The sequence below is a fragment of the Motacilla alba genome, chromosome 3 (assembly GCF_015832195.1).
Source record: "Motacilla alba alba isolate MOTALB_02 chromosome 3, Motacilla_alba_V1.0_pri, whole genome shotgun sequence".
Lineage (NCBI taxonomy): Eukaryota > Metazoa > Chordata > Aves > Passeriformes > Motacillidae > Motacilla > Motacilla alba.
In genome coordinates this window covers 53,465,328-53,492,587 of record NC_052018.1, presented here as the reverse complement: position 1 = coordinate 53,492,587, position 27,260 = coordinate 53,465,328, and the positions used below count along the sequence as shown (strand labels likewise).

Sequence of the window (27,260 nt, the reverse complement as noted above, 5' to 3'; positions counted from 1 at the left end):
TTTTTTCCCTTTTTAGAAATATATAGGAGTTAATTCCAGTTATCAAAATAATTATATCTCTCCAATTTAGAGATTTTGTGTTAGGATGCTGTCATGGACCATGTCAAAGGCTTACAAAAGTCCGGATAGATGACATCTGTAACTCTTCCCTTGCCCACTGATGTAGTCACTCCATTATAGAAAGTCGCTGGATTGGTTAGGCAAGATTTGTTCCTTGTGAATCTTTGGTTACTTGTGTTGTTTTGTTTGGCAAAATCAGCAGCTCAGCCTGCAGAAGAGCCACTTCAGAGAACTAAATCCTGGTTGTCTCATAGAGGGTAGAGAAAGCGAGTTCTCAGAGTAAGCAGAAGTTTACCTGCTGCTTAGTCCTTGTGCAGTCAGCACCCAGGAGATATTCACTTACATGTGTAGTTTTAACATGTAGACACAAGGTTTATCTGTTTGTCTGTCTGGTTATGTATGAGTAAGATCACATATGGTTATAAAACACACTTTGAGCCATCAAAGTTAAAACACGAGTAATAGGAAATGCTTTCAAATTCATAAGTTTCAATAAATTATTCTATGCTACATTCAATGGCTTCCTCAAAATAATCATTGCATGCAATACACATAGATTACAATGTGATTTATATCTATGATTACTTTCATATAGTCCCCAAATGTAGAATTTAGTCTAAAGAATGCATATATTATCTGTTGCTAGAAATATACATGTAATAATCCTAGCTTTGTTTAAGTTCAAAGCAATTTTTCTGTTGATATTGGAAAGAGAAGTATCGTTGTGCCAGTAGATTTTAGCATTTTAGGTATAGCAGGTTCATCCATTGATAATAATCTTGGTTAGTGTATGACTATTCAATGACATTCTCCTCAACTAATTTAGGACTCTGTGGTGCGTTTCTAGTGGGCACCAGCTTTATCTCGTAAGTAGCCTTAAAGTTCATGGAATGAGTTACTGTCCCTTGCTTCAAAATCCTTAATGTAAGGAAACAAGAACAAATGGTCAAGCAGCAGATATCCTCCTGACTTTCCACTGTTGCTTGAAAAACTTAACAGAGTTTCATTTTGAATTTACTGGTGATCCAAACCAACTATTTCCTAGAGTGTATATAATAAAACACCTGTTCCTTAGTTAGCCAAATATGTAAACACGCTTGGTAACCTTCCCTTCAGATTTTCTGAGACATGGATAGTTGTTTTCCTAAAGTAACTTTTCTGAATGAAACAGCTGTGTGTGTGGCCATGCAATAGTTTTAAACGTGACTCTGATAAGCACATATATTGCAGCTTGCTCTGTCAAGCTATAAGGGTCCTGTCTTTCTCCAGGGAAGTGTGAAACAGGTTTGTCATTCTTTCTCCTTCACTCTCTCATCACTAATACTCCTTTGAAAATACCACTGTCCTGATCTAAGCTCAAAGCCTGTACTGTTGGATGTATTTTTGAGCCTTCAAGTTTAGAAGTGCATCTTCAGGTCAATCCCTATCATTCATATTTTGAAATCTCTCAGAGACTTGGTCTTAAATCTCCATCCACACAACTAAATCTCTTGCTCCAGCCTTAGTTATTTTGCAGATTGAGTAGTTCTTACCTTTGCTAGGTCACATTGTACAATTCCAGACACAGCAAATATCCCATTCCTGCACAGTCCCTCTTTACCCTTCCCATGTCCTTGCTGTTTCTCAGTACTCTGTACAGCAAACATGACCATTTTTTCCCCATTGGCATATAAAGCCATTTATATTTATCTTAGATTTATCCTTTGACTCTACTGATTGGCCTTTTGTCTCTACTGCTTGTCAAATGTTCATTCACATTTATCACATCCAGCCCAGCTAAAACTGGACTGGGAGTTAATTCATTTTTAGCATTGAGAATGTTGAATACCTTCATCTTCTAGTTCTGCCTCAAAAGTCATGCCCCTCATTTCCTCTCTTAGACAACATCATGTGTGCATCCAACATTAATTCTAGCTGGTGTGTGTTGTACATGCACACATCTCCTGCCTGTTCCCTACTTTTATCCCTTGACACCTCAACAACACATATAATACAAACAAAAAATATAGTATTCATTCCTCACAGGTTATGTATGCAAGTGTGCATGCAGGCATGTATTTACATACAGAAGGAAACATTTAGTATTTCTCAGCAGATAGAGTTCAAGCTGTAGGTGAGAGAGATGATTATAATGATGAATTCTTATGATGATGATTAAGTTTTACGATTAAAGCACTGCCAGACCTCTCACTGTCTGTCTAGCTCTCATGTGGGTATCTGGAAGAGAGCACCTTCCTAACTCATAAGGTTTTTCTGAGGGTAAGTTGTTAGTATGTGGTTCAGATACTGCAGAGATGAAGGTTACAGAAATAAGTAATAAAGAGTAATTTTAAACAACAGCATTATCCTTCCCTCAAAAGGTACTGTGGGTTCCTGCACATGGAATACAAATAGAAATGATCTGTGTAACATAGTTAAACCCAGAAAGTATTAGATACCAATGATCCCTGATAATAACTACACTGGCTTTCTGAATGGAGTCGATTTTCAGGAGAGCATTAGCCTTTCTCTCATATGACTTTACCTTGGTTTATTGTTCTGCTGCTTTTGGTGATCTGTTGAGAAGCATCCTAGTTTCAGACTAAGGGACACTTTCTGTGTAGTGACATAAGTATGATGATACCAACAGCTTGTAACTTATTCCACATGAAGATGCTGTGAGGGGAGAGGATAGGTGGCATCTGCTGCATGCTGGGGGGAGTGTGAGAGAAGAAGGGCCAGAGGGAGAGCAAGCACACATACCCATTCATGCCAGTGAGTAGAGGAAAGGCCACAGCCTTAGCAAGCAGGAACTAGAGAGCTGGAAAGCCATTTTGTATTTTACATGTAAGCATCTCAAGAGATTTTACCCCTTGCTGCAACCTATTTATATTTTTTATCTTTTTATCAGGCTGGAAAAGCTCCTGTTCCTGATCCTTTTTACACCAGGCTGTTATGCAAAGAGGTGCAGACTGAATGGTTGTGCACTTTCATGTATATTCTATTTTTCTCTCTGCTGTAACCTGTAGCCTCAGCCCACTCAGCTGTGTTACAGACTGGTTTAATCTCTCTGTAGAACGGTGGTTTATGGGGTATCTTTCAGGGCCTATAAACAGAAATAAAACTACTGCTGACTTTAGGCTTGGCTTTGTGGATGACCTTATTTAGAGAATCAAAATTCCCAGTAGAATGCAGATCTCAGACCAGATGCTGTAAGGTGAATTAGTGTACAAAGGACTGCATGGAGGACAGAAGCACTGCAGTTTAGAGTTCACATTGTGGCTTGGAGAAAAGCGTTTTATTATTTGTGAATAAATGTTTTCTTACTATTCAGTGTTAAATATACCATATTTAATATCTGAAAAAAATAACATTAAATGAAATAATGGTGGTAAGTTGGTACATTGTCTCTGCTTTGTCTTCTGCTTTTTAATACAGTAACTTATTTGGAAATCCAGGTACATAAACACTTCTGCCTGTGCGGAGGTGTGTGTGTATATATATATATATATATATATATATATATATATATATATATATACATATATATATATATATATATATATATACGCACACACACACATTTATTCGGCTGTATACATACACATATACTTGCTGTTGCAAGGAGGGCAATAAAGAAGGTGATGGCCTTGAGGGGAAGCTGCTGAGGAGCAGCTGAGGTCACTTGGTCTGTTCAGCCTGGAGAAGGGGAGACTGAGGGGACACCTCATTGCAGTTACAACTTCCTTGTGAGGGGAAGCAGAGGGGCAGGTACCAATCTCTTCTGTGTGGTGTCCAGTGACAGAATCTTAGGGAATGGCCTGAAGCTGTGTCAGGGGAAGGTTGGGTTGGGTATAAATAAGAGGTTCTTCTCCCAGAGGATGGTTGGGCACTGGAATGGGCTCCCCAGGGAAGAGGTCAAAGCACCAAGCCTGACAGAGCTCAAATGTTAGTACTAAACCCTCAGGCACGTAGTGTGACTTTTGGGGATGGTTCTGTGCCAAGGGTTGGACTTGATCTTTGTGGGTCCCTTACGACTATGCCTATTCTATTGTTCTGTTGAATTTATAGTGTGTCTACATACAGTCGTGTAGATGTTTAAACACATGATGCCTGTATCTATATTTTTACTACTTTATTAAGACACACACACATTTGAAAATTATCGCCAAAAATTATTTCCTTGTCTCTAGTGCTTACACATTTAAATAACTTATTTTTTTGATTAATTTAGCAGCAGCAACAGAAGAACCTGAGGTGATTCCGGATCCCGCCAAACAAACAGATCGAGTGGTGAAAATAGCAGGAATAAGTGCTGGAATTCTGGTATTCATCCTACTTCTCCTTGTTGTCATATTGATCGTCAAAAAAAGGTAAGAAAATGATCTCTGCTGATTGATCTTTTATTTTTCCTCCTCTCTATCAAACAATTTTGAAAGGATGTTTTTTAGAGGTCTTTAGAAAAAGAAAAAGCTTTGGGACTGGTAGGTCCTTTAGGTCAATTTTTGGATTAGTTCCTTGTGTTTTCTTTTGGTTTTGCTGTGATTCTTAGGATGTCTTTAAAGATAGAATTTCTTTATATTTAAGATTCCGATAACTATACATTTTCTCATGCTATTAGTTTCCAAGGATTTTTAAGTTGGAGATAGAAGAATGTACAGATTGTTAAAGTGGGTGGAATTGAAATTTATGGTGCCTTTTTTATTTTTTAAAGCAAAGAAAAAATAATAACTTGTTGCACTTTTCATGTTTTAACCACTTAATGAATATTATTTTCTCTGTGTGGCTCTAATGAGTTATTTGTATTTGCATGTTACCCAACTTGCAAAATAATGTAATTTTATACCTCTATTTATGCTCTTTTAAACCTGGAGTTTTTTCTTAAAAGTCATAGCGCATCACTGTAAAATTATCTAGTGAGTTCTTAGTGCATGAAATTGTTTAAGTGTATTAATTTAAGTGAATTTAAATTTTTTTCAGTGCTTTCTTAGACAGTAAGCAATATCGCCATCTTCTGGCATTGTTCAATGCTATCCCTGCATCCCAGCCCTCCTACCTGTAGCAACTTGTGCTATCCTATTGCTTGGTCAGTGTTTCAAAGCCTAGCCTTACCAGTAGTTGCAACTCTTTTAACCTGGCAGAGAAGTCCATAATGTGTCCCTATAATTCCGTAGTTATAGTATAGAAACTAATTCCTCTCTCTCTGTGCACGTCCTCCCTGGTGGTTCCCCTTCACACGGCACAAGCTGATTTCTCTTGCATAGAACGAGCCCTTTGCCTTCCCATGGTGTGTGCGTTGCGTTCCCTTGCCTTTTGCAGAAGTTATAATAAAAAGTATTTTTGTGATTGTTGCGTATATTCCTCTGAAATGCAGCTTACTATTATTTTTATCGATTAAGATCATTCTATATGTTATCATTGTTGGTTTGCATTAGATTTTTTTAATTTATTGCCTTTTTACAATTATCCCTGGAGATATATAACTTGGAGAAGAAACGTCTGCATTAGAAACATTAGGTATGCTTATAGTGTTCTGTGTTAGTTAGCTACATATGTGATTTTTCCCAAAAGTGCTTTTACTTTTCTCTGTTGTTTACCTTTGTGGCTGAGAATTTACACATATGCAAAAGGTCCAACTCATCATGTACAAAAAAAAACATACAGTCAGCCAGTTTTCTTTATTTACACGACTTTTGAAAAACAAAAGTGAAATTGTTTTTCAGCTTTTAGGAGGAAATCGTTATATTGTAGCTTTGTAGCATGGTATGTACTGGCAAGTATCATCTTAGTGAGTGTTACAGTGGTCCCCTTACGTTTAATAGAAAATTCTCTGTGTGTTCACGTGTGTTTGTGTGTGAGAGAGAGACCATCCTGCACTACAGAGTGTCAGTCACTTCCAGATGTGATTGACTAGTTTTGCAAATAACAAACAAACAAATCCATGTGTACATTTTTCCTATAGTTTTTGCCTCTTCCATTCTGAGTCCTTTTAGGCTCAAATTTTCACTATTGTTTGACCAAAGTGAGTTAATTATATCTGTGAAGTGATATTTTAAAATTTCCCTTTTCCCCTCTTTCCCTCCTCAGAACCTGTGAAGGCAGTATCCTTTTAGAAATTATCATCATTCTATAGCCTAAATTCCTGTACTATTTTGTATTCTAAATAGGTGAGAAATTAACCTTCTTAATGAATCTTTAATGTTTGGCAATTTTCCATCATGATGGTTTAATTGGTTGTCTATTGAACATGTTGTAGGTGTGCCATTCTTCTCCCCCTCTGCCTTTAGTGAAAATGGGCACATTTTTTATACCAGCTTTAGTCAAGGTCTCTTACAAAAAACACAGAAAAACTGTGTTCCTGAGTTAAATCAATCCATCTAGTGAGTCAGGGCAATTCATATAATGAAGGCAGAAACAGCTGTAAAAACTCTGACACATTCACACATACAAAAACACACTTCACTTAGTTGTGGTGGGACTGAAATCCGATCCGTCTGAATCATCCTCTGTAGTGTACCTATTCAGTGATCCATTATGTAGTATCCCTTTTGGTACCCGAATTGACCACAGTTTATTAGATGGAAAAGTCAATAAAACAATGGTTTCTGCATTTTTATTAGTTTATTAAGTCGTATGCACAGCCACCAGTATCTCAAATCACTGATTAAATGCAGCATTACATTTTATTGAAAAATGGAGTACTGAGCAGTTTTGTTTATGAGCTTGAGATGTTTTAGGCTTTGCCTGATCATTTTGTACAAATTGGTTTGAAGTTTTCCTGAATAAAGCTCTTAACAGCTTTTAAAGACTTCTACTGGAGTAATCAAACCAGCTAAGAAAAGGGATACTGCATCTTTAACAAGCAATGCTATTTTTATTTTCGAAATCATTGTTGGACTATTTCCAAATGTCCTTCATTTCCTTCCATTTGTTTACCTTCCATGTTTTTAATGCTTAGCATGACTACATCAGCATTTCCAATCGTAAGATTTTCAAATAGAAAGCATATGTTTGCATTGAGGAAATGTGTGGTGGATATGCCAGTACACACATGTCTGCTGGAAATGTTCAGTTTTCTTTAAAATGTGTGTACTCATATAGCTACGCATAGTGCGCATACAAACATATATGTCTACAACTGTGTACTGATAAATATGTTAAACTGAATGACAAGAAATTGTTTTCTGATTAAATGTATTTATTAATGGAACCTTATTTTTTGTGACTGAAAAGTAAAAAGCATATCTGCTGCACAAGACTTGTACACAGCTGTTCATTTGTCATGACATCTAGGCAGTAATCATTATATTATGCTGAACTGCATGTTGAAATTACACAATCCATTTAATTTTCAAAATTTTTGGCAATAAGTGAAATCTCAGCATGTAATTTTCTCAAGTGATCCTTCTAAAAAACAAATCATTTTTATACGCTAGGGTTTTTTTAATTTTTGTTTTGTTTTGTTTTTAATTGCATGGCAAAGTAAGGCTAGTTTGCGCATGAGCAAGTTGAAATGCTAACCAAAGAAACATGAATTTTTTCAACTTTTTTTTTAAACGCACATTTCTCTGCTTTATTGGATGTGACAGAGTCACGCTTTTCATTCACCATTGCTTCTCTTTTTCCACTGTCTGTGATTTGCTTGCCAGGAGGAGCTACTATTCTTACTCCTACTATCTGTAAGTAGAATATGGGTGACTTACTATTTTGTGTGTTTTAAAGATGCAGTATCCCTTTTTAAAAAAGAAAAACAGCCTCTATAATTTTTCCAAAGTTTTACTGATAGTTACCTTTCCTTGTTCTCAGGCTTGAAAAATTGCGTGTATCGTTCCTGTTATTCTTACCCTGTTGTTTCTTTTTTTTAAAGGGATATTGTATTTCTAACTGTATATTGAGACTTAGCTTTTTGCTACAGTTTTTTTTTTCCATGACTATCATTTGAGTTTATTATGATCATAATTTAATTTGCATTATGATTCACAGCAATACATCACACTAAGGAAAAAATATCTTTTCCCATTTCCTGGTTAGTGAACTGTGCCAGTAAATCACAAACTGTATGTTCTTAGAGTATTAGTTCAGGAGTGATCTTGTATACATTTTCCTATGTAGGTTGTAGGCAGATGCCAAACTTTTATAAATAGTTTATGGTCTGCCTCTTTTGAGTTTGAGGTGCTTTGCATACACATCTTAAAGTTGGATCTTATTTTATGGCATTGGTTTGTATAAAAGATTTGCTTCATTGAAGCAAAACTGGCTTTTTTGATACTTGCTGACCAAATGAGTTTTTGTGAGGACTCTTGACAAATTTGTCTGTGATTGAGCAAGCAGTTACACGCATCCTTCATTTTAAATAAATGCATAAAGTGCTCGACTTCAGAGGCATTGAAGATGCACTCAAGTGCTTTGATGAACTGGTGGTGTCCAATAATGATGCTCTTCCACATTTTTAAGCAGAATTAGTTTGCTTCTTTAAACAAACTTAAAAATTTTAAAAAGGCTGGTTTAGCTGTCATTCTCTGATTTATTGTGACTAATTAAAATTTTCTTGTTAAATAGCAATTGCTTCTACTCAAGATAATTGACCACCCAGTTTCATCCAATGATGGAGCACCTTTCCCCTCCAACCACTGTAACACCCACCTGAGCAGATTCATCCAACTGAATCCTTTAGCAGATAATGAGAATAATTTACGCTTTCTGTCAGCCTCAAGTTATTTAACCTAATGATTTGCCTAACTATCACAAAGCACAGATTGCATGTGCCTATAGCTGAGTGAGGGAAGCAAAAAAAGGAAAGGAAAAAGAAGTTGTCAAACCGCAAGGGACCCCGGAGCTGTTGAACAATAAAGCTGTCCTCCCATTTCCCAGCAGCGTAGGGTTGCAGTGCTACAACACAATAGGCCTTTTTAGGCGTTGAAGCAGAGCATAAGAATTAGAAAGTAGCTACTGTAATAAGGTAATAACGTGAAAGCCTTAATAGCTGTTGATTTATTTAGTGTGGCTAGCAGGTTTTGTTGCAAAGTGATGCTTCAAAGAAAAGCTTAATATCATCGAGAGATGAGATGTAATAGTCTTTTTGTTCCGTTTCTGAGGTGATGTTAGAAAAAGGTGATCTTCAGTGTATAGAGACTGTTTGAAAGGCTTTGAAACTTAAAAAACTACTTTGAACTAGAAATGCTAGTTTTGTGAAGCCTTTGATAGTATTGGAAAGCAGTTATAAAGCTCAAGCAGTTTCACTCTTGGAAGTTTTTATGGTCTTCATTTGTTCAACCAGAGCATCATTTAAACTAGCTTCTCTTAAGTTGAAAGGAATGTGTGGAGTAAATGTATAAAATAAAGCATTGTAGGGGGGACATCCAACAGATTTTTTTTATTTTTCGTGTAATGACTGATACAGACCCCCATCAAACAATAGTTTGATTTAAAAAACTGATCGGTTTAGAGACCACCTTTGGGATTTTTGTAGTAAGAATGTTACTGAGTAGTACTTTTCCAACTATTCCATCTATAGATGGAGTAAAAGGGGGGGGGAATCTGACAAAATAAGGACATGAGTCTGATTGGTGGAAGAATCTACTATTCACAGGAGGGCTTTGTCCATCCATATTCTACACCGTGGTACCTCATCATGAACCAAGACTGTTAACTTAAGAAATAGCCCTGTAACATTTTCTTAATTATGTATGAAGTACTTCTTGCCCTACAGAACAGTGTAGGTCCTTTCTGGTGAATTTTCCCAGGATTCAACAAGTAAATGAATGGATAATTTACTCTAATATTCTTCACAGAATCCCAGAATAGTTTGTTTTGGAAGGAGCCCTAAAGATCATCTAGTTCCAAACCTTCCACCAGATCAGATTTCTCAGAGCCCCGTCCCACCTAGCCTTGAACACGTCTGGAGAGGGGAGGTCCACAGCCTCTCTGAACAACTACTGTCAATGTCCCACCTTCTTGATAGTAAAGACTTTCTTCCTAACATCTAATATTATAATATATAATAAGTATCTAATATTATCCTTGTCTGCTCTTAGAATGTGCATAGAATATTTAGAGTTGGCCATCCTTTTAGTAAAGAGAAATGTAAGACAAACACTGTCTAAATGATTACCGGAGCATTTGATGGTATTCTATGCAGAAAAAGCTTGTGAAGATAAGCTGTGTTTTAAACATACATTTTCAAGAACTCAGTATATTCAGTGATGATTGTGTCTCTCTCATGTGGTGTCACATTTATCCAACTAAGCAGGTTGGCTATGTATTATAGTCATGGCTTCAGCTGAAAAGAGGGAGATTTCAGAACAGTTTGATGCATGTTAAAGGTTTCTGCAGAACCAAGGCCCACCTCATGCATACTTCTTGCTACTTGAGATATATGCTTGAAGTTATAATTAAAATATATTGTCTGCTTCCATTTGACTCCTGGAGACAGTGAAAATTACTTCCACTTCTTTCTCAAAAGGGAAGAATTGAGTGATATTTCTGAAGTGTGCACTTTATGGGCACTGGCTGTTAATTTGAGGGGCTTAGTTGTACAGATTAAGTTGGTCTTTAACTGTGATGCAGTCAGAGTGTAAGACTGTTAATGTCAAATTGCGATGTTCCCAAACTGCATGAAAGGGTAGAATGATAAGAGTGGTTTTGTTTTTCAAAGAACCAAAGTTAAGTACCAGGACTATAGTGTGGTATTCTCTCGTTTCTTGTATATTGAATAGGCAATATAACCTTTTACATAAAATGTCATATAAATATTTAATATAAATATGTTTTGAATGATTATGCTTCTTTTGTTACTTCATAGGTTTTTTGACTAACAAAGTAATTTAGAAGGTTACATGACTCTTTTTCCCAACAACACAAGCAAGGGGAATGAATTATCCATTTATAAAATCAAAATAGATATTTAAATGGAGATGGTTGATAAAACTGCATGCACAGATGCTTCTTATTTGTCATTTCAGTTAAAATGTAATTATATTCTCTAATTTGTGTATATTAGTATAATTACTCCACAGGAAAAAAAATTATTGCCGGAGTACAGAAGTAAGCACTTCCATTACAGCATTTGTGTGTGTACAGAAAACACAAGACCATGACTGTTGCATAGCAGGGTGCACGGTTTTATCACACGCTGAAAAAATTGCCCACAGGGAAATAAGTTTATCAAACTTATCAGGCACTCAGGATTATAGAGAATGATTACCGTAGACACCAACATTCATCAAATATTAAGGTGGTTTACTTTTTTTTTTTTTGGCTGGGCAGCAAACTTGCAAAGAAGCGCAAGGATGCCATGGGAACCACCCGTCAGGAGATGACCCACATGGTGAATGCCATGGACAGGAGTTACGCCGACCAGAGCACTCTGCATGCAGAGGATCCCCTGTCAATCACATTTATGGACTCACATAACTTCAGCCCCAGATGTAAGTACACAGTGGTAGATACTCCAGAGTGTAAGTGAATACAGAAACACAGAAAACAATTCTGCTTTTTAAGGAAAATTGTTTTACGCTCCAGGTTTTCCAGGAATGATGGTAAAGCAAAAGGTTGAGTAGGGATGTTCATATGTTGTCCTTGCTGGAATGTGGCAAGTTATTTAATTAAATATTTGCATGTGCTTTCACTATGCAGTGATATTTATTTTACGGAAAGTATCATACTTCCAGAATACCTCAGTTAAAGCTTGAAATTGAGTTTTCCCTCATGAGACTATTTAATGCCAGCATGTTAAATATTACTGCAGAACACCATGTCTGTAATGAATAATAATATGAGGTCCAAATTATTTTCTATTTTTTTGGCAGTAAGGACATTACAACAGAAGGAAACATTGACAATTTTCATTGCGGTTTGTGGAGTTTAGGAACAAGCTTGTTAATATATCTGCAAATGTGTTCTATATTTGTATTCATTTTTTGTAGACATGCCAGCTGTCTGGTTTGGAAAAAGTTTGGGTTTCTGACTGTTAAGGGTTATAGCTGCCAGTGTTAAGCACTCTTGCCTCCCAACATCTGCACTATACCTTGCCAAAAGCAAGGTACTCCACTTGCAGACTGAACATTTCAAGACTTGTGTATAAATTACAAAGACGTGCCATTTTGCCATGGAGCTGGTAGGAACCTGAGCTTCTCACAGCTCCATGGACTTGTAGTTCAGCTTTGAATAGATCTGAGCTGCTTCTGAATTGCCACCTTTTGGGAATGAAACTCCGTGTCTCTTCTCATCTCCCACACTCCTTACCATGCTTGAACAAAATACATCCATTAAGGCTCTTAAGCTCTTTCCTGGTTGTTGTAAGGGAAATGGGTTTTGGAGGAGGGTTTATTGGTTGGTTTGTTGAAGCTTACCAAACTGCCAAGTGCTAACATTTTAAGTGTCATTAATAATAACCAATTATTAATGGGAGTATCAGCCGGATGGTTTTTCTACAGTTTTGGCTGGAACAGTTTGAAAAGTCTCCGAAGTTGGATGCCTTATTGGCATTGAAATTTGTGGAGGCAGGATTGCACGGACAGTTGGATATGGACTGTGATGGTGGATCCCAGGCTAAGAATTTATCAGGAATTTACATGGCTGTTAGTGAGCTGGAGCTGCCAGGCACTCAGGCAGCCTTTCAGCTGGACTGATGTGATGCCAAGAGCCCATGAGCTCCTGTCACCACAGCTGCCCTGGCTAGTTGGCAAAGAAATTGGACATGACTGGTTTCTAGCATCCTAGGAATGTGATTTTTTGTGTATTGGAGGATTTGTTTCTTCTGACAATTGTCTCTGCTGAGACAAGTCTTCCAATCTTTCAGGGTTTCCTGCTATGTGACAAACTTTCAGGCAGAATGTTTGAGAACTGGAGCTTAATTCTGTTACAGACGTTATAGTTTTTTGTTCCAGACTGGAACAATACAAATCCTGGATTCTGCCATTTCTGTCCAAAACAGTGCATTTATCTCTGCATGGTTCTAGTTGTAATAATAAAAGATAAAATTCTATGAATTTTATTCAGACATCTGCATCTGTGTATCTGTGATTTTCCTTTACTCATTATGAGCAATCTCTTTGGTACTGAGTATTAAAAAAGCTATTAACACTAAAAATGTATATAATTTTTTTAATTGCCTTGAAAACTTTATAGAAATACCATTTTATTTTGAGATTAGCTATTCAAGTATTACATGAGGGGATGGTTTTAAAAGGAAAGAAGTGAGTTCTATGAAAGTGAACCTTTATTCTGAAGTGAAAAAAAACAATAGTGAAGGAGGAACCCTTTCAAAAACTAAATTGCATGTAATGTCTTTTTATTTCATTTCAGTAAGGATCTCTTGGCTCTTATCATTACATTTCTAAAGTCTGAAATCACTGCCTTTCATACTTCTTTTATTCAGGATGCTTTCTGGAACTGTATTCTTTCTGGTTTCCTCTTTTAACAAAATTAATGGAGTTTAGTTATCACTTGGTCATACTCTGAAGTATATTGTTTTTGTTCTTAAAAATACACAAATTAAGGGTAATGTGTTTCTTCATGGGCTTTGTTTTCCTGCAGTGCCCAATGATCCACTTGTGCCGACAGCTGTGTTAGGTGAGGACCCTAGTCCTTCATTATCCATCCCTGCATGAGTTCTGTCTCCTTGCATGGTTGAACGTTGAAACAGCTTGTTTTATGTAAAACTATGCTGTTGCCAGAAAATAATTTTACACTCAGTTCATCAATTCAGAATTCGACTGACAACAATTTTAGAATAAAAATTATTTTATGTCCTCATTAAGAAGTTATTCCTAGTCACTGCTAATTGAAGAGTAAATGAGGAAATATGTAAATGGAAAACACTAAAATTTTTCTCCCCAGAGCTTTTGGAACTGAGTTCCAATAAACTGACATGTGAAACTAGAGCTCTATTAAGAGATCTTTAAAATAATTTAGGTCCATATTAACATTTTTTGGCTCCCAAAGTTCAATTTTCTTAGTCACAAGAATGAAAAGAGAAACAGAAAACAGAAAAACTTTCAGAATATCTAAGAGGAAAAAACTTTCTTTGCATGTTCTGAACAAATACTTCTGTATGCCTATATTAATTACATAATTCAATTGGCATTAACTAGTAAATTTTTCAGCTTTTTACTTACTTTAAAAAGAAGAATACACATTGAAATAGACTGGCTGAATATGTCTATGCTGCATCTAACACTGAATGCAGGCTTTAGAGATGTTTTTCTTTTTTTTAAATATAAAGATAAAATTTGTACCCAAGTTCTTGGTTGGATAAACACAATGTGCAGTATTGAGTTTCAGTCAGTTGCTGCAGTTATTTTAGGATAAAAGACAAAAATCAGAAAGTAGATGTGAATATAGACATATGGAAAATTAGATTCCTAGAAGTAAATCCTAAAGGGACTTGGGGGCAAGGAAATCCCTTCTCTGTTTTGAGGAGGGATATTATACATATAGTACAAATTCTTTCTGGAAATTGTCTCATTATGTTTTAAAAATTTGTAGCAAACAGAATTTTAGCAAACAGAATTTTGCTCTTGCAGTGGAATGTTCCAGTGCCTCAGTTCTCCTTAGTAAGAATAAATTCTGTTTCGTATTAGTAATATTTGGGACCCAAAGGTCAATTTTCTGAGTATCAATTACTACTAACTGGGTGTTACTACTATGTATTATTAATATTCACCCCTAGTTTTTCCTAACTAGGCTAACCTAGACTAAATTTTCATTGCTGTGGATTGAGCCATTTCCTTTTGAGAGACTCATAGAAAATATGGAAAAGTGGCACATTTCTCTCCTTTCAGAACTGACTTTTTCACATTGAAAGGCTCATGTCCTCAACTCTTTTAGTTGAGTTTAACCCAGCTCTTTAACTCATCATCTCGTGGGTGACGTGTTGTGAGATTTGCCGGGGTCCCAGGACGAGGGAAGAGACGAGAATCTTGACTCCATGTTTCAGAAGGCTAATTTATTATATTATGATATATATTAAAAATGCTATATTAAAACAATACTAAAAGAATAGAGAGAAAGGATTCATCAGAAGGCTGGACAAGAATAGAATGGAATGAATAACAAAGTCTAGTGACTGCCCAGAGAGTCTGAGCCAGCTGCATCCTTGATTGGTTATTAAGTAGAAACACCTAACATGGGCCAATCAAGGATGCGCCTGTTGCATTCCACAGCAGCAGATAGTTATTGTTTACATTTCTTTCCTGAGGCTACTCAGCTTCTCAGGAGAAGAAAATCCTGGCAAAAGGATTTTCATAAAATATGTCTGTGACAGTGACGTTTTCTAAATTTGTTGTCATTATTTTCCTGTGAAAGCTTTCCAACTTCCCAACTCATAGGTTGAATTTTAAATTGCAGTGCCCCAAATCAGGTAGTATTCTTGGAAGAAGTCTTAAAGCTGAGCTGAGTGGAATAGGTACCCCCATGGCCCACTTTCACTGTTTCTGTTAACTGAACTGTATTTTCTCCTTTTTATTGTGTTCATGTTGCTGACTTGCATTGAGTTACCTGTTAAAATCACAGTTATCATTTTCCCGTCCATCACTCCATTTTGTAGTTGTATATTTGACTTCCCTTTCCAACACTATTGGAAATTGTGCATTCACCATTCAATTCACCTTGTTGATTTTCACACTGTCTCCCAAATAATCAAGATCACTTTGAAATCTGATCCTGTGCTTGTGAAGTGCTCATGGTACCTTCAGTGCCATACTGCCATGGTATTTTCTGCTGCGGCAGACACAGTCACAGACAGCTGTGAATACCAAGGGCAAGGAACTAACTGAAGAACAGCTTAATAGTTCCTGTCTGCTTTTTCATCTACTGGTAATGATATTCTGGGCATGTTAATTTCCTCATATGAGCAAACCATTGATAGTTGGAAGAGGTACTAATTTTCATAGAGTGGAATGAAATAGTGGAGGGAAATGTACAAGTTTTTGGGTACACCATGTAGTAAAAGCAAGGTATATGTAACCTTGTTCCTTTGAAACTGCATCATTTGGCCTACTCCATTTTAATTGAGACTTTGCTCAGCCCAGCATGACAAAACAGTTTTCTTCTGCCTTATTTAGAGAAGAGAAATATTTTATGGGTTCTAAATCATAGAAAATGTTTTTTTTTTATATGAAACTCTTATTACTTTGTAGCTATACTAGTTTTCTTTTTCTTCATGTATAAGTTATTAATGCTGCTCTCCATTCTGTGTACATTAGCACTAAGTTGGTATGACAATTTTGCTTTTCCCAAGTCCCTGTTATTACACTGATAGTATAATAATGTGGCCCTTACATTTTTTAAACGGATTTCATTGTTACCTATTGTGAAGATTTAACAACTTTGAATGTCACTTTCTTTAAGCCATTTTCTAATATAGTCCTAAAATAAATTTCTCATGTTCTGTTCATTCGTTTTTTTGCTGCTTCAATGGGTTAAAGTGCCTATTACTGGTAAGTATTCTATGACCAATGAGGAGAACTACAAATCCTGAGGTGGTTTGAAATGTGTGTGATTTGGTATGGGTAACACGACAATAAAAAGTGACTGCTGCTTGTCACTCACCTTGTTAGGCAGAGTAGTGAGGCATAAATTAGGTACTGAAATTAGCAACTTGGGTGACAGTTGAAGGAGTCGGGTTTCTCAGGAGATTTAATTTCAGAAGACATTAATAGTGTTTACATTTTGGTGTAATTGTACAAAATCCAACCCTTAGAGAGTCAATTTTTTTCTAGAGATTTTGCCTCCTAATCTAGATCCTTTGCAAGGAAAATGGTAAAATGATTTCAAAAAAGTTTAGGAGGGGTTGACTATTCACTTCTCATTTCAGTAGCTACTTAGACTAGAATTTTTCTTCCTCTGTAAATTCATTTGATCTGATAATTTAAAATTTGAATAAAATTACTATTTCACAGAAGGGATAGACAAAATATGATCACCTCATGCAGCTTTGACATACGGTTTTGATATGAAAATTCTTGTAGCACAGAGAGCGTTAGAAGAAACTTTGCTTATACAGGGCAAAAAATTGTGACTGAAATAGCACACTCAACTCGAGTTTCATTTTTCTACTAAAAGACCTGAGTTAAATTGACTACTCTGTACTGTTGATTCTCCTTTTTAAGTGGAGGTGATGTTCTGAAGAGGTGGCATAATTGCTTCTCTTTTTTACTGGGTTCTCAATTCTCTCTTTGGTGGCTTTAGACAAATTATGTGCTGTTACCACTATGAAATTAATTTTAATTTATTGTTTAAGGTGCAATATTGCTATTGATATGTATTAGCCCTTAAAAAGTTACTTTGGTTGATAGAGTCTGGAATTTCCAAGTACATTAATGTCGTAAAGTTTTGTAGTGTCAAATAAAATGCCCCTCAGACATCTTTATTACTGGATGAAGGACTGCAAACTTTTGTTTGTGTTTGCTGTTAACTTCTTTTATGTACTTCACAGTATTTATGTGCTGCAGAGTAAGTGCTTTGCCTTCTCAGAAATTAGAGATGTTTTTGAAGGAAGAGGTTCAAAATATATGTTGATATGTATAGCAGCAGGTTTTACTGCTCTGTGGGTACATAATACACTGATTTCTTGTGAATGCAGATGAAAATCACAGTGCAACAGCTGAGTCCAGCCGACTACTGGATGTCCCTCGTTATCTCTGCGAAGGCACAGAATCCCCATACCAGACTGGGCAGCTGCACCCTGCCATTAGAGTGGCTGATCTCCTGCAGCATATTAACCTAATGAAGACCTCTGACAGCTATGGATTTAAAGAGGAGTATGAGGTGAGATCTCCAGTGGTGGGGCTTTGCTAGGAAAAATCCCTTTGAAATGAGCAGCCTTTTGTTTGCATTGTATTGCAGAAGGATGGAACTAAATGTCATGGGTTTAAGTGAAAAACAGATTAACAGGCGTAAGATTCTTATAAATGTAACCCAAAAGTGAAATAGTAAATGGAGTCTAATAGTTTGGGCCTTTACAACTGCCTGGAAGAAAATCCCTGTGTGTTCCCTAGGGTATAAAAAGAATCTTTTTGACATATTGTAAGAAGCTGCCACTCTTTTGTTACTGCTCTTTAGTGGAAATGCTGTAATTAGTTATGTGAGCTATTTTTAGTGCAGATCTCCTGGATTAGGTTAAAGAAAAGAATTTAACCTGCCTGGTTTTCCAAGAAACATTGACTGGAAGTACTCTCCTGATTTATTTCAGCATCTCAGTAGGGCAATACTGGGACTTAGCTCCAGTTGAGAAGCAGGGAAGAGATAATAAGGGTAGTAACATCTTGAAGTTCTAATTAAACCTGCCTGAGCATGTCTATTTACAACTTTAATGTTAAAATGGAATAAAGAAATTCCCAGCCCTGGAGGTAGAAGATGAGTAGAGATTAGTTTTGCTTCTGATCTCTGAATCTGTTGTGATTCTTTGGGATTGGAATATCAAGCAGGATACACAGTAAAGATGGGAATGGGACTGCCAAGGTTGCTCACAATACAGCTAGGTTTACAATGAGTTTTCTCCGAGTAAGCAATCTCTTCTGACGCAGTTTTCAACCTTCTCTCCTTTCTGCAGCTGTCTCTACTGTAAACATAAGAACTGGAATAAATAAATGTGTGGTTTTTAAAAGAATATTATGCTCTTTTCCTCTCTTTTACTTAAACATGCTTTGTTATGCTCTGCCTAACTTCAAGGCTAAGACCAAGTGTCAGCCACTGCTGGGGGGAGGGTGGTCCCTGATGCCGTATCAGGTGTTTTCCTGCTTGCTACTTCTTCTATCTCTATACATGACATCTATTCTCTGCTTTGGGCTTCTCACTGTGCATTAAAGTTCTGATTCCATGGCTACTGTGTATTTTCTGGAGATAACTTACCCAGGATAAGAGATCATCTGGAAGGAAGGAGTAGCATAGACCTACAACAGCAGTAAAATATCTACGGGCAATGAAGAGAAAGCCAAGGAGAAATAAAATCTGCTTCTATCAATACTGAGAGATCAAAGTCTTAAGAATTCAAAAATGTAGAATAATTTTGCTAGTGACTAGAGGGAGGGATATGAGGAAAGGCAAAAAGAACAATGAACATTGGCAGAGGAGAGTTCCTGATGTCTCTGTAGGAAGGAAAGATGTTTTACTACGTAATGTGGGAAGCAATGTAATGCTGTAGTAAACAGGCTCTATATTACACTGTCTTGTGAGAAGACACAGTGAGAAGAGTGATCAGTGTCTCTGTGCTTTCTCAGTTTACTGTCATTCCTCCATAGCAAGGATGTATAAGCAAGTTTAGCCTTCTGGCAATTACAGGATTTGAAATCCCTGTGGAGCTCCTCAGTGAGTTGCCTGTTTTCCAGTGGCAGTCAGAGGGACAGAGGCTCCCTTCTTCTCTAGATATTTCTGTACCATGGCACTGCCTGGGTGACCAGGGCAGGCGAGCAAAGCTGAACTTACTTTATGGTGGGGCAGTTCTTTTAAACTGTTATTTTTGGAGATAAATTAATGGTCAGAATGTTTTCTTTCGGAACATTTTTATTTATAGAGTTTCTTTGAGGGGCAGTCAGCTTCTTGGGATGTCGCTAAGAAGGATCAAAACAGAACAAAGAACCGCTATGGAAACATTATAGCATGTGAGTATCGGTGTCCTCAGTTTGAGCGATAGCTCTACTCGTGTGTTACTCGGGCCGCGCTCTCTCTTCCTTTGCAAGTCTCCAGTGGCACAGCTGCTTCATACCTGCAGCAGAGAAGCAGAACAGTGCCTTTCTCAGCTTTTTCTTTTGTTGTTGTTGTTGTTGTTCACAGTTCAACTTTCTTCCTTTTATAACTCAGGCTGAATTTCGCATTTGCATCTCTGTTGTGCAAGCTGTGGTAAGCATATATCAGCAACGTGCTGGCACTCATTTGGGTGTTGATTCTGTTTGTTTGCAATTTGTATTGTTTTACCCATGCAATGGAGCACGCAGGAATCACCATGCCCGAGAAGTCCCTGAATGGGTAGAGTTACCTCTTCGTCGAATCCCAAGTGCATTGCTAACTCCTTTTTCTTGATTTCATTGATGTCTCAATATGGGCTTGAGCAGGCTTGGGTTGGAAGTGAGGAAACAGTAATCAGCATTTTTGGTTTTCTAGATTACCAACAGTGGAGCTGATGTTGAAAGGGACTTTGAGCAAGTAACCTGGTTTCTTTGTGTCTTTTTAACCACTTGTGACAATGCCAATACATTTCAGCTGCACTTAATGAAATGTAGTGAAGGTTTTTTGAAGTAATTGCAGACCTCAGACAAAATGGTTCTCTGTATTTCTGTGTAAACAATTTGTATTTAAGGATTGTAAATTGTGAGGTGCTTATGCCAGCTGATTTTGGTTTTCTAGATGACTTACCGTTAATATATTTCTTAAAAATCACACTTCAAAAAGGCTCCGTAACCACTTGGTTTTTACAGATGACCACTCCAGGGTGATTTTGCAACCTGTTGAAGATGATCCATCTTCAGATTACATTAATGCCAACTACATAGATGTGAGTGGAATGAACAGCTTTCTCCCTCTCAATTTGCCAGCTTCTCTTTGTGAAATTATTGCATGTTATGCTACAAAATTATTGAAAGCTTTCTTTTATTAAGAACAAATGTACACTTTCCTTGTTCTACGTCCTAGTACTCACTGACATTGTTGTGCTTTCTTTCACATCTGACTTTGGTTTGGGCTGTAGATTTGGCTGTACAGGGATGTAAGTACCACTATATGTGAATAACAGCATCCTATTGTAAATATTTAATATAGATATTGTTATTAATTACTTTCTTCTTCTATTTTTATCAGTTGATAACTATGCATGCCTCATCTAATTTATCTCATCTGTTCCTTTAAAAAATTTCTTTTCTGTGTGAATATTTTTTGTACCTGTTTTGAAAAGAAAATGTAGCCTTTTAGCTTAGCCTTAAATATTATTGGATGTTGGGTAGCTCAGGTGAGCCTATCTGTTAAAGAGAATTTGCTGTTCCCATTTTTTAGTGGTCATTTTGGCCACTAGCTCGTCCTTTCCCCTTCCCATGTATATGTAAGAAGCTAGATAGTTTGCTGCGCTGTAGTTGTTTTTAAATATACCTGTGGAGTAGTCATAATATGTGTTTAGTAAAAAAAGGAGGAATAAGGACATTTGTAGGTTGGCAGGTTTTTTTGTTTGTTTGTTTTTAACAATGTTTTAGACAAGCAATATTTAGCTGGCATTTGCTTTAAGGTGCTAATTTAGGTAGTACAAAGTATATACCCAAACACACACACATATATACATATATATTTTTTAACATGGAGATTTCCTCACTTCTGCAAAAAATCTCTAAAATTTGAAATTCCATACTTTAATCAGAATACAAATTAGTTTATAAACTTTAAAAACTGATCCAAATTTTGCCAGGCAATTTGACTAACACAATATGACTTTTCTCTAATTAACACCTTAGGAATAAACAAGTTGTTGTATTCAAATTAATTCCGAAGCCATTTGAAAGGTGGTGGAATAGCTATGGCAAGTGTTTTTGATATACATGGCTTTGATTGCTTTTCTTTATAATTGCACATTAGTAGTTTTTCCTGACCACTTTTAGTTGGTAAGTTATTTAAGACTCTTTTGACTTTCCAGGATATAAAGATTTAGCTCCAGATATATTTCTGTCTTTTTTATTTGGATACTTTAATGTGGCAATCTCTGTGAAATGATAGGCCTGTGATATTTTGCCTGGGGCCTTAAAGAAGAAAACTCTCGCAGATTTTTAATAATTCCCTGAGGATATTGATTTTCTTATTTAGGAGTGAATTGAATTTCATTAGAAGCAGGCAAGAAAGCTACAAGTAAAAACTGTCATTTTACAATTTTTAAGTAACAATTTTATCTTCTTCTCAAAAGCATTACTGAGTGTAAACCTGTCTAGCACAGGTTCTACTTCCATAATTTTAAGCTGCAACTTCATATGAAGGACTTCAGGAGAAATTCTTTCATCATTTGATGCAATTTTGGTCTCCTGTAAAGCCGAGAATAAGATATTCAAATGGTTTTTTTAGAAGCCCCAGAGGAAGGTGCTCTCACTCTAGATAGGATAATAAAGCAGTCTGTGGAAAAGAATATAAATTCCTTGGGTACACTGAAATCCTTCACTTTAGTAACATCTTGTGAATACCAGGAAACCAAGGGCTTGTACACCCCTGTAATGCAATACTTCCAGCAAGTGGCCTAATGAAACTTAACCTGGAGGAAAACTGGCATTATGAACATTTCCACATTGTGAAATTCAGTATTGTCTTCTCACCAGCCAGGCTAAACTTTCCTTCCTCTTTGTAGCTAAATTACTGGCACTGGTCAAAATATACTCTCAATTATTTCCTCAAGAGCAGTAGCTCTTTGTCTTGTAGTTTTTATGTGGACAATTAGTGCTGCTAGCATTGGCATAGATCCAGCTATCTGGAAAGGCTTAGCTGTGTAGGATTATTTACCTATATATATATATATGTGTGTGTGTAAGACTGTGTATATACTTGTGTGCATCATGCCCACTGTAACTGATGCACACTTTGTGCAGTTGAGCAGATTTCACTGCAGTAGGACCTTGATTCTGTGCACACACCAATGTATTTGTCCCCATTAGACAGGGCTGAGGCACATACCTCTTTGTGCCTTACAGTGATTCTCTGTTTATAAGAAGACAAAAGATGTGTATTTTTTCATATTGGCTAAGCTGGCAACACAGATTAGCTGTGAGATAATATGGTGGCAAAGAATTTTTATTAAATTTTAAATAAATGCCCAAATATATACAACTAGGGAAATAAAGTCAATAGAGGACTCATTTTTAGGTGCAAGGGACCAATCTAGAGTACTCCTTCCTGGTACACTACAATGTCTGTTCAAGTCAGGTGTTCTTATTTTCATTTTATCTGTTGTCATTCAAACCTTTTCAATATTAACTGGTTTTTTAGGTTTTGAGCTTCATGCTGCTCTTAAATATTGATTTGTTCTGAAAATGTTGTCTAGATATAAGGATTCTGTAGTATCCTTATGCTTTTATTTTCCACTCTCTGTTACTAATATGGTACTCAAACCAACTTATATTGCTGTTTTAGGGATATCAGAGACCAAGCCACTACATTGCAACCCAAGGTAAGGATCTGCCAGCTTTAATCAAATCAAAAAATTGTTCTCTGTAGAGTTCCACAGTGTTTTGGTAAAATAGGAGTAGAAGAAAGTAAAGCATACCCAGTATTGTGAGTTGTCATCTTGTGTTATGGTAAATTAACATAGTGTGTTTGGGTGGAATGTGAATAAATTCAAAAATTGCACTAATGTATCATGTTAATTAGCTATTGAGCAAATCTGTCAGTGATAAATTCAGCTGATAAAGTCAGAACCTACTACCATGATTTCCAATTATGAAGATGAATAGAGAAAAGAGACATGGACAGAGAAGAGAACAGTTTCAACCTGCCTTGAGGCATTTTTCTTTCCATATTACAATGTTTTATTTTGCTGTCTTCAACTTAGTCCAGGATGCAGTGAAGATAGTAATGATAAATTAAACTCTTTCAGAAAATCTGGGTAAAGTAATGCCAGAGGACAAAGACTTTTTGTACAAAGGAGTGAGGCAAATCTTTATCACATAACACCCTACTAATAAAAAGAGGTGCTAGAGAAAAAAAGAATTTATATTTTTTGGTTTGTATTTCTGATAGAACTCCTCACAATGAGGAAAACCAAATAGATTAGTCTAAGATTGCACTGAAATATCAGAGGCTATGATTAAAAGTAAAAATAATTAGATTTAGGTGTGCCATTATTTGATCTGTCAGCATAATCAGATAGCTGTCTGGAAATATCCTATTATTTGTCCCTCAGCTGATTGTAGGTGCACACAGGAAAGTCAAAGTTAAAGCTTATTTTAAAGCAGGATGCTTAGAGTTCTGACCACATTTGTTTTTTATTTTTGTGTAAGTGCTGCCTAAATAGGTCTCTACATGGCATTAAGTATACGTTTGTATTTTACTTCTGTTTTACTATGCAAATCATTGCACATAATAGTGTGTAAAGGAGAGAAAAATTTATTGCTGCTTTTGTCTGTAGCCTTTGATCTAGCATATGAAAGAATGTGTTTGAGTCTTCAAATGTGGTTCTTAAGGTTAGCGGTGTGCTTGGCAAGGTTAGATTTATAGTTGGACTTGATGATGTTAAAGGTCTTTTCCAGATAATTCTGTGATTCTATGTCTGTTATATACAGTAATATTTATAGCACTGCTGGATGGTGGTAAAGGAACTGTTTAGGAGACTATTGTAACAGGGTAAATGCCTCTGTCACTCAATACAACATGTCTCTGCAGCAGAGCAAGAGGCAAAACTTAAACATGTGCTTCTCATTTGCCTCACAGAAAAGTACTTAAGTTAGTTTAAATACACTTCAGGGGGAAGTGTCTGGCTCAGTGCCTACTTGTGCATCCATGCTTGCCAGGAAGTGGATAGCAAGTGCACAGTATCTGTACCAGTACCCTCCTGCCTGATACTTCACTCTGGCATGGGCATCTCCTTGGTGAGCACCTGAAGAAACTTGTTCTCAACACATTATATTTAACAGATGTAAAACAAGACTGGATATAACTGGTATAACTATAGATGCAGTCACACATTGCTGTGTCCTTGTAGTTCTCAAGCAACTTCTGTCATTTTGCTACATGAAACACCTGCCATTATTTCCTTTCAAGTGGTAATTCAGTTAAATTGAGAATATCCAGCATTGGTCGGAAGTAACAATATAATCTAGAAACTGGCACAATGGCAGGATGATGTGGTTTAACAAAATTTTCTTCTCTGAGCAAATGTGCTCACATGCATTAGCTCTGAAACACACTGGATTTTATTCTTAGTATTCACTTTGACTGTTAATTTTTTTGCAGAATATTACCTGCATTTTTTTCTTTCAGGTCCAGTTCATGAGACTGTTTATGACTTTTGGAGAATGATATGGCAGGAGCAGTCAGCTTGTGTTGTGATGGTCACAAATTTAGTGGAAGTTGGAAGAGTAAGTTTTTGGATTTGTTTTTCTTTTAATGCTGCAAGTGTAAAGAAAAAAAACTGCTGACAAGACATACTATGGGCAGAATGTAGAAGGGTCTTGTGAAGGGCAGCCCTGCATCCTGAGGGGGGCAATGGGAAGGAGTCCAGGTAATGCTGCAGTTATGGTATTGTCTAAAAGCAACTTCTGGAAACTGATGCTGTGTAGCTTTCATGCATAGTGGAAAATTGTCTGAATCCAAAATTCGTATTTCAGCAGAATAGATTTGTATAGCATCACTCAAATGAGAAGAGTAGTAGAGGAAATGTGCTTCTATATCAGTGGCTAGAAATCAGCAAATTATTTACAGTTTAGCAGTAACACATACCTCAGGGAAGTCTATAAAGTATCTGGGATTACTTGCAACAGTTTGATTATGGGTACAAAATGCATCACAATTTAGCATAAGTGGAAATATATTCCACAGCTCAGCACTAAAGAAAATACAAATGCTCATTTAGAAGAGAATTGGCACCTAAATGTAGCTGTGTAAAGCAGTGGAAACTCCTTGTAGCTAGTGCTTAACTTGACATAACAGCCACTAGCCATGACAAGCCACATGAATGCACGGTCATTTTGGAAATAAATGCAATATAATGCAGTACAGTATCCTTAAGCTTTTCTTTTCCCTTGGTGTAAATTCATACCCATTTTTTATTTAGGTCAAGTGTTACAAGTACTGGCCTGATGACACTGAAGTGTATGGGGACTTCAAAGTGACTTGTGTAGAGATGGAGCCACTCGCGGAATATGTTGTCAGGACCTTCACTCTGGGAAGGGTGAGCACATTTTGAAAGGGCTTGGCAAAATACTGTTTCCTGGTAGCAAGGAGGATGAAAGAGGCTATGCTGATGTTTCTGTGGTATACCAAATCCCTCTGGCTTGTTTGCTGGGCCACAATGTAGATAGCCTTACCTTACCATGGGAGTTATGCATTGCACCAGCGCTACCCAAGCATGCATCTCACTGTGGGACTTTGAATTTCCCCAGAAATGTCAGCTGCTGCTGTCCCCCTCTGAAAGTCACCTCTTCTCCACAGCCACACTTCTGAGCTAAACTCAAGTACCAGATTATGAGTCATGCCTGCTGTTCATCCCGTAGCCCTCTGCTCTGACCGCTGCTGAGTCAATCTCAATCAAAGTACAAATTCGGTGAATACTTTATGTGATACAGTTGTGGTCTTATGCTAAATCATATTTGCCTTTAAATGCAGCAGGCCCTTGCCCTAGTTAGCAAAGCTTCTGAAAATCAATGTGAAATGCATCAAAGTCTATTAAAGAAATATCTTCCATGCAGCAAAACTAGCATACCTAATGTCTAAAGTAAAAATTACAAACTTCAAAATTAAAATAACCCAATGACATCTCTAAGCTTCCTATGGATCATTGCTTTAAATAATTGATGAAATTATGAAAACTGCATGTAGATTCTACCAATATATGTGATCATTATTTGAGCCAGGTAATATCTAGTCTATGAAATACTTCAAATTTCGTAACTTTCTTTTTGTCTTTTACAGAGGGGCTACAATGAAATCCGTGAAGTTAAACAGTTTCATTTCACTGGCTGGCCAGATCATGGAGTTCCTTACAATGCCACAGGACTGCTTTCCTTTATACGGAGAGTCAAATTATCTAACCCTCCTAGTGCAGGGCCTATTGTTGTCCATTGCAGGTGTGTACCAAAGGCATAGATTTATATTTTTCACAACTGTTTATGTGGTTATTTACAGCAGTCTCTTCTGAAGCATCCATCATTTTGAAGTGCTCTGTTTTTATTCTTCCCTTTTTGAATTGCCTAATTCACACTGCAGTAGGATTTGGCTGTCTACAGCAATGTTTGAAAATAACCAGATTCTTTTCCTAAATAGAATAGTCTGAGATTTTATTTTTCCCACAACAGCTGCACCAGCTAAATCATGATACTCCAAGCTATCATTTTAGGTAGCCTTTAACAATTTTGTGACAGCATTTGAGAATGAGTGTAGATACATCTGCTATGATAGCTTGGTGTTGCATATAATGTCTGAACAGATTATTAATTTAAGGCAAAGTAAGCAAGTAGATGAAGGAAGATGGAATGAGGTTAGTGGCAACAAATATAGAATGTTTCTCCTGTGCAGATTTTGCTAGGTTATGTTGTTGGGACACCATCCTT

At 36.7% G+C, this 27,260-nt stretch overlaps 1 protein-coding gene across 15 annotated transcripts in view; it reads left to right on the top strand.

Moving 5' to 3' along the window:
• The window catches only part of PTPRK (protein tyrosine phosphatase receptor type K), a 382,329-nt gene that overhangs the window by 341,026 nt on the left and 14,043 nt on the right, over positions 1-27,260 (top strand). Inside the window, exons 14-27 of one of the 15 annotated variants that reach the window (XM_038130591.1) lie at positions 4,277-4,412; positions 5,515-5,556; positions 7,689-7,718; positions 11,305-11,465; positions 13,576-13,611; positions 16,467-16,478; positions 17,624-17,808; positions 19,553-19,640; positions 20,454-20,530; positions 20,723-20,740; positions 23,128-23,164; positions 24,973-25,070; positions 25,766-25,882; positions 26,623-26,777. In XM_038130591.1, the coding sequence (XP_037986519.1) occupies positions 4,277-4,412; positions 5,515-5,556; positions 7,689-7,718; positions 11,305-11,465; positions 13,576-13,611; positions 16,467-16,478; positions 17,624-17,808; positions 19,553-19,640; positions 20,454-20,530; positions 20,723-20,740; positions 23,128-23,164; positions 24,973-25,070; positions 25,766-25,882; positions 26,623-26,777 (1,192 nt within the window). Of the gene's footprint in view, positions 1-4,273; positions 4,413-5,514; positions 5,557-7,688; positions 7,719-11,295; positions 11,466-13,575; positions 13,612-16,466; positions 16,479-17,623; positions 17,809-19,552; positions 19,641-20,453; positions 20,531-20,722; positions 20,741-23,127; positions 23,165-24,972; positions 25,071-25,765; positions 25,883-26,622; positions 26,778-27,260 lie in introns of all 15 variants that reach the window. The other 14 variants (XM_038130590.1, XM_038130594.1, XM_038130592.1 and 11 more) reach the window with 14 other exon arrangements.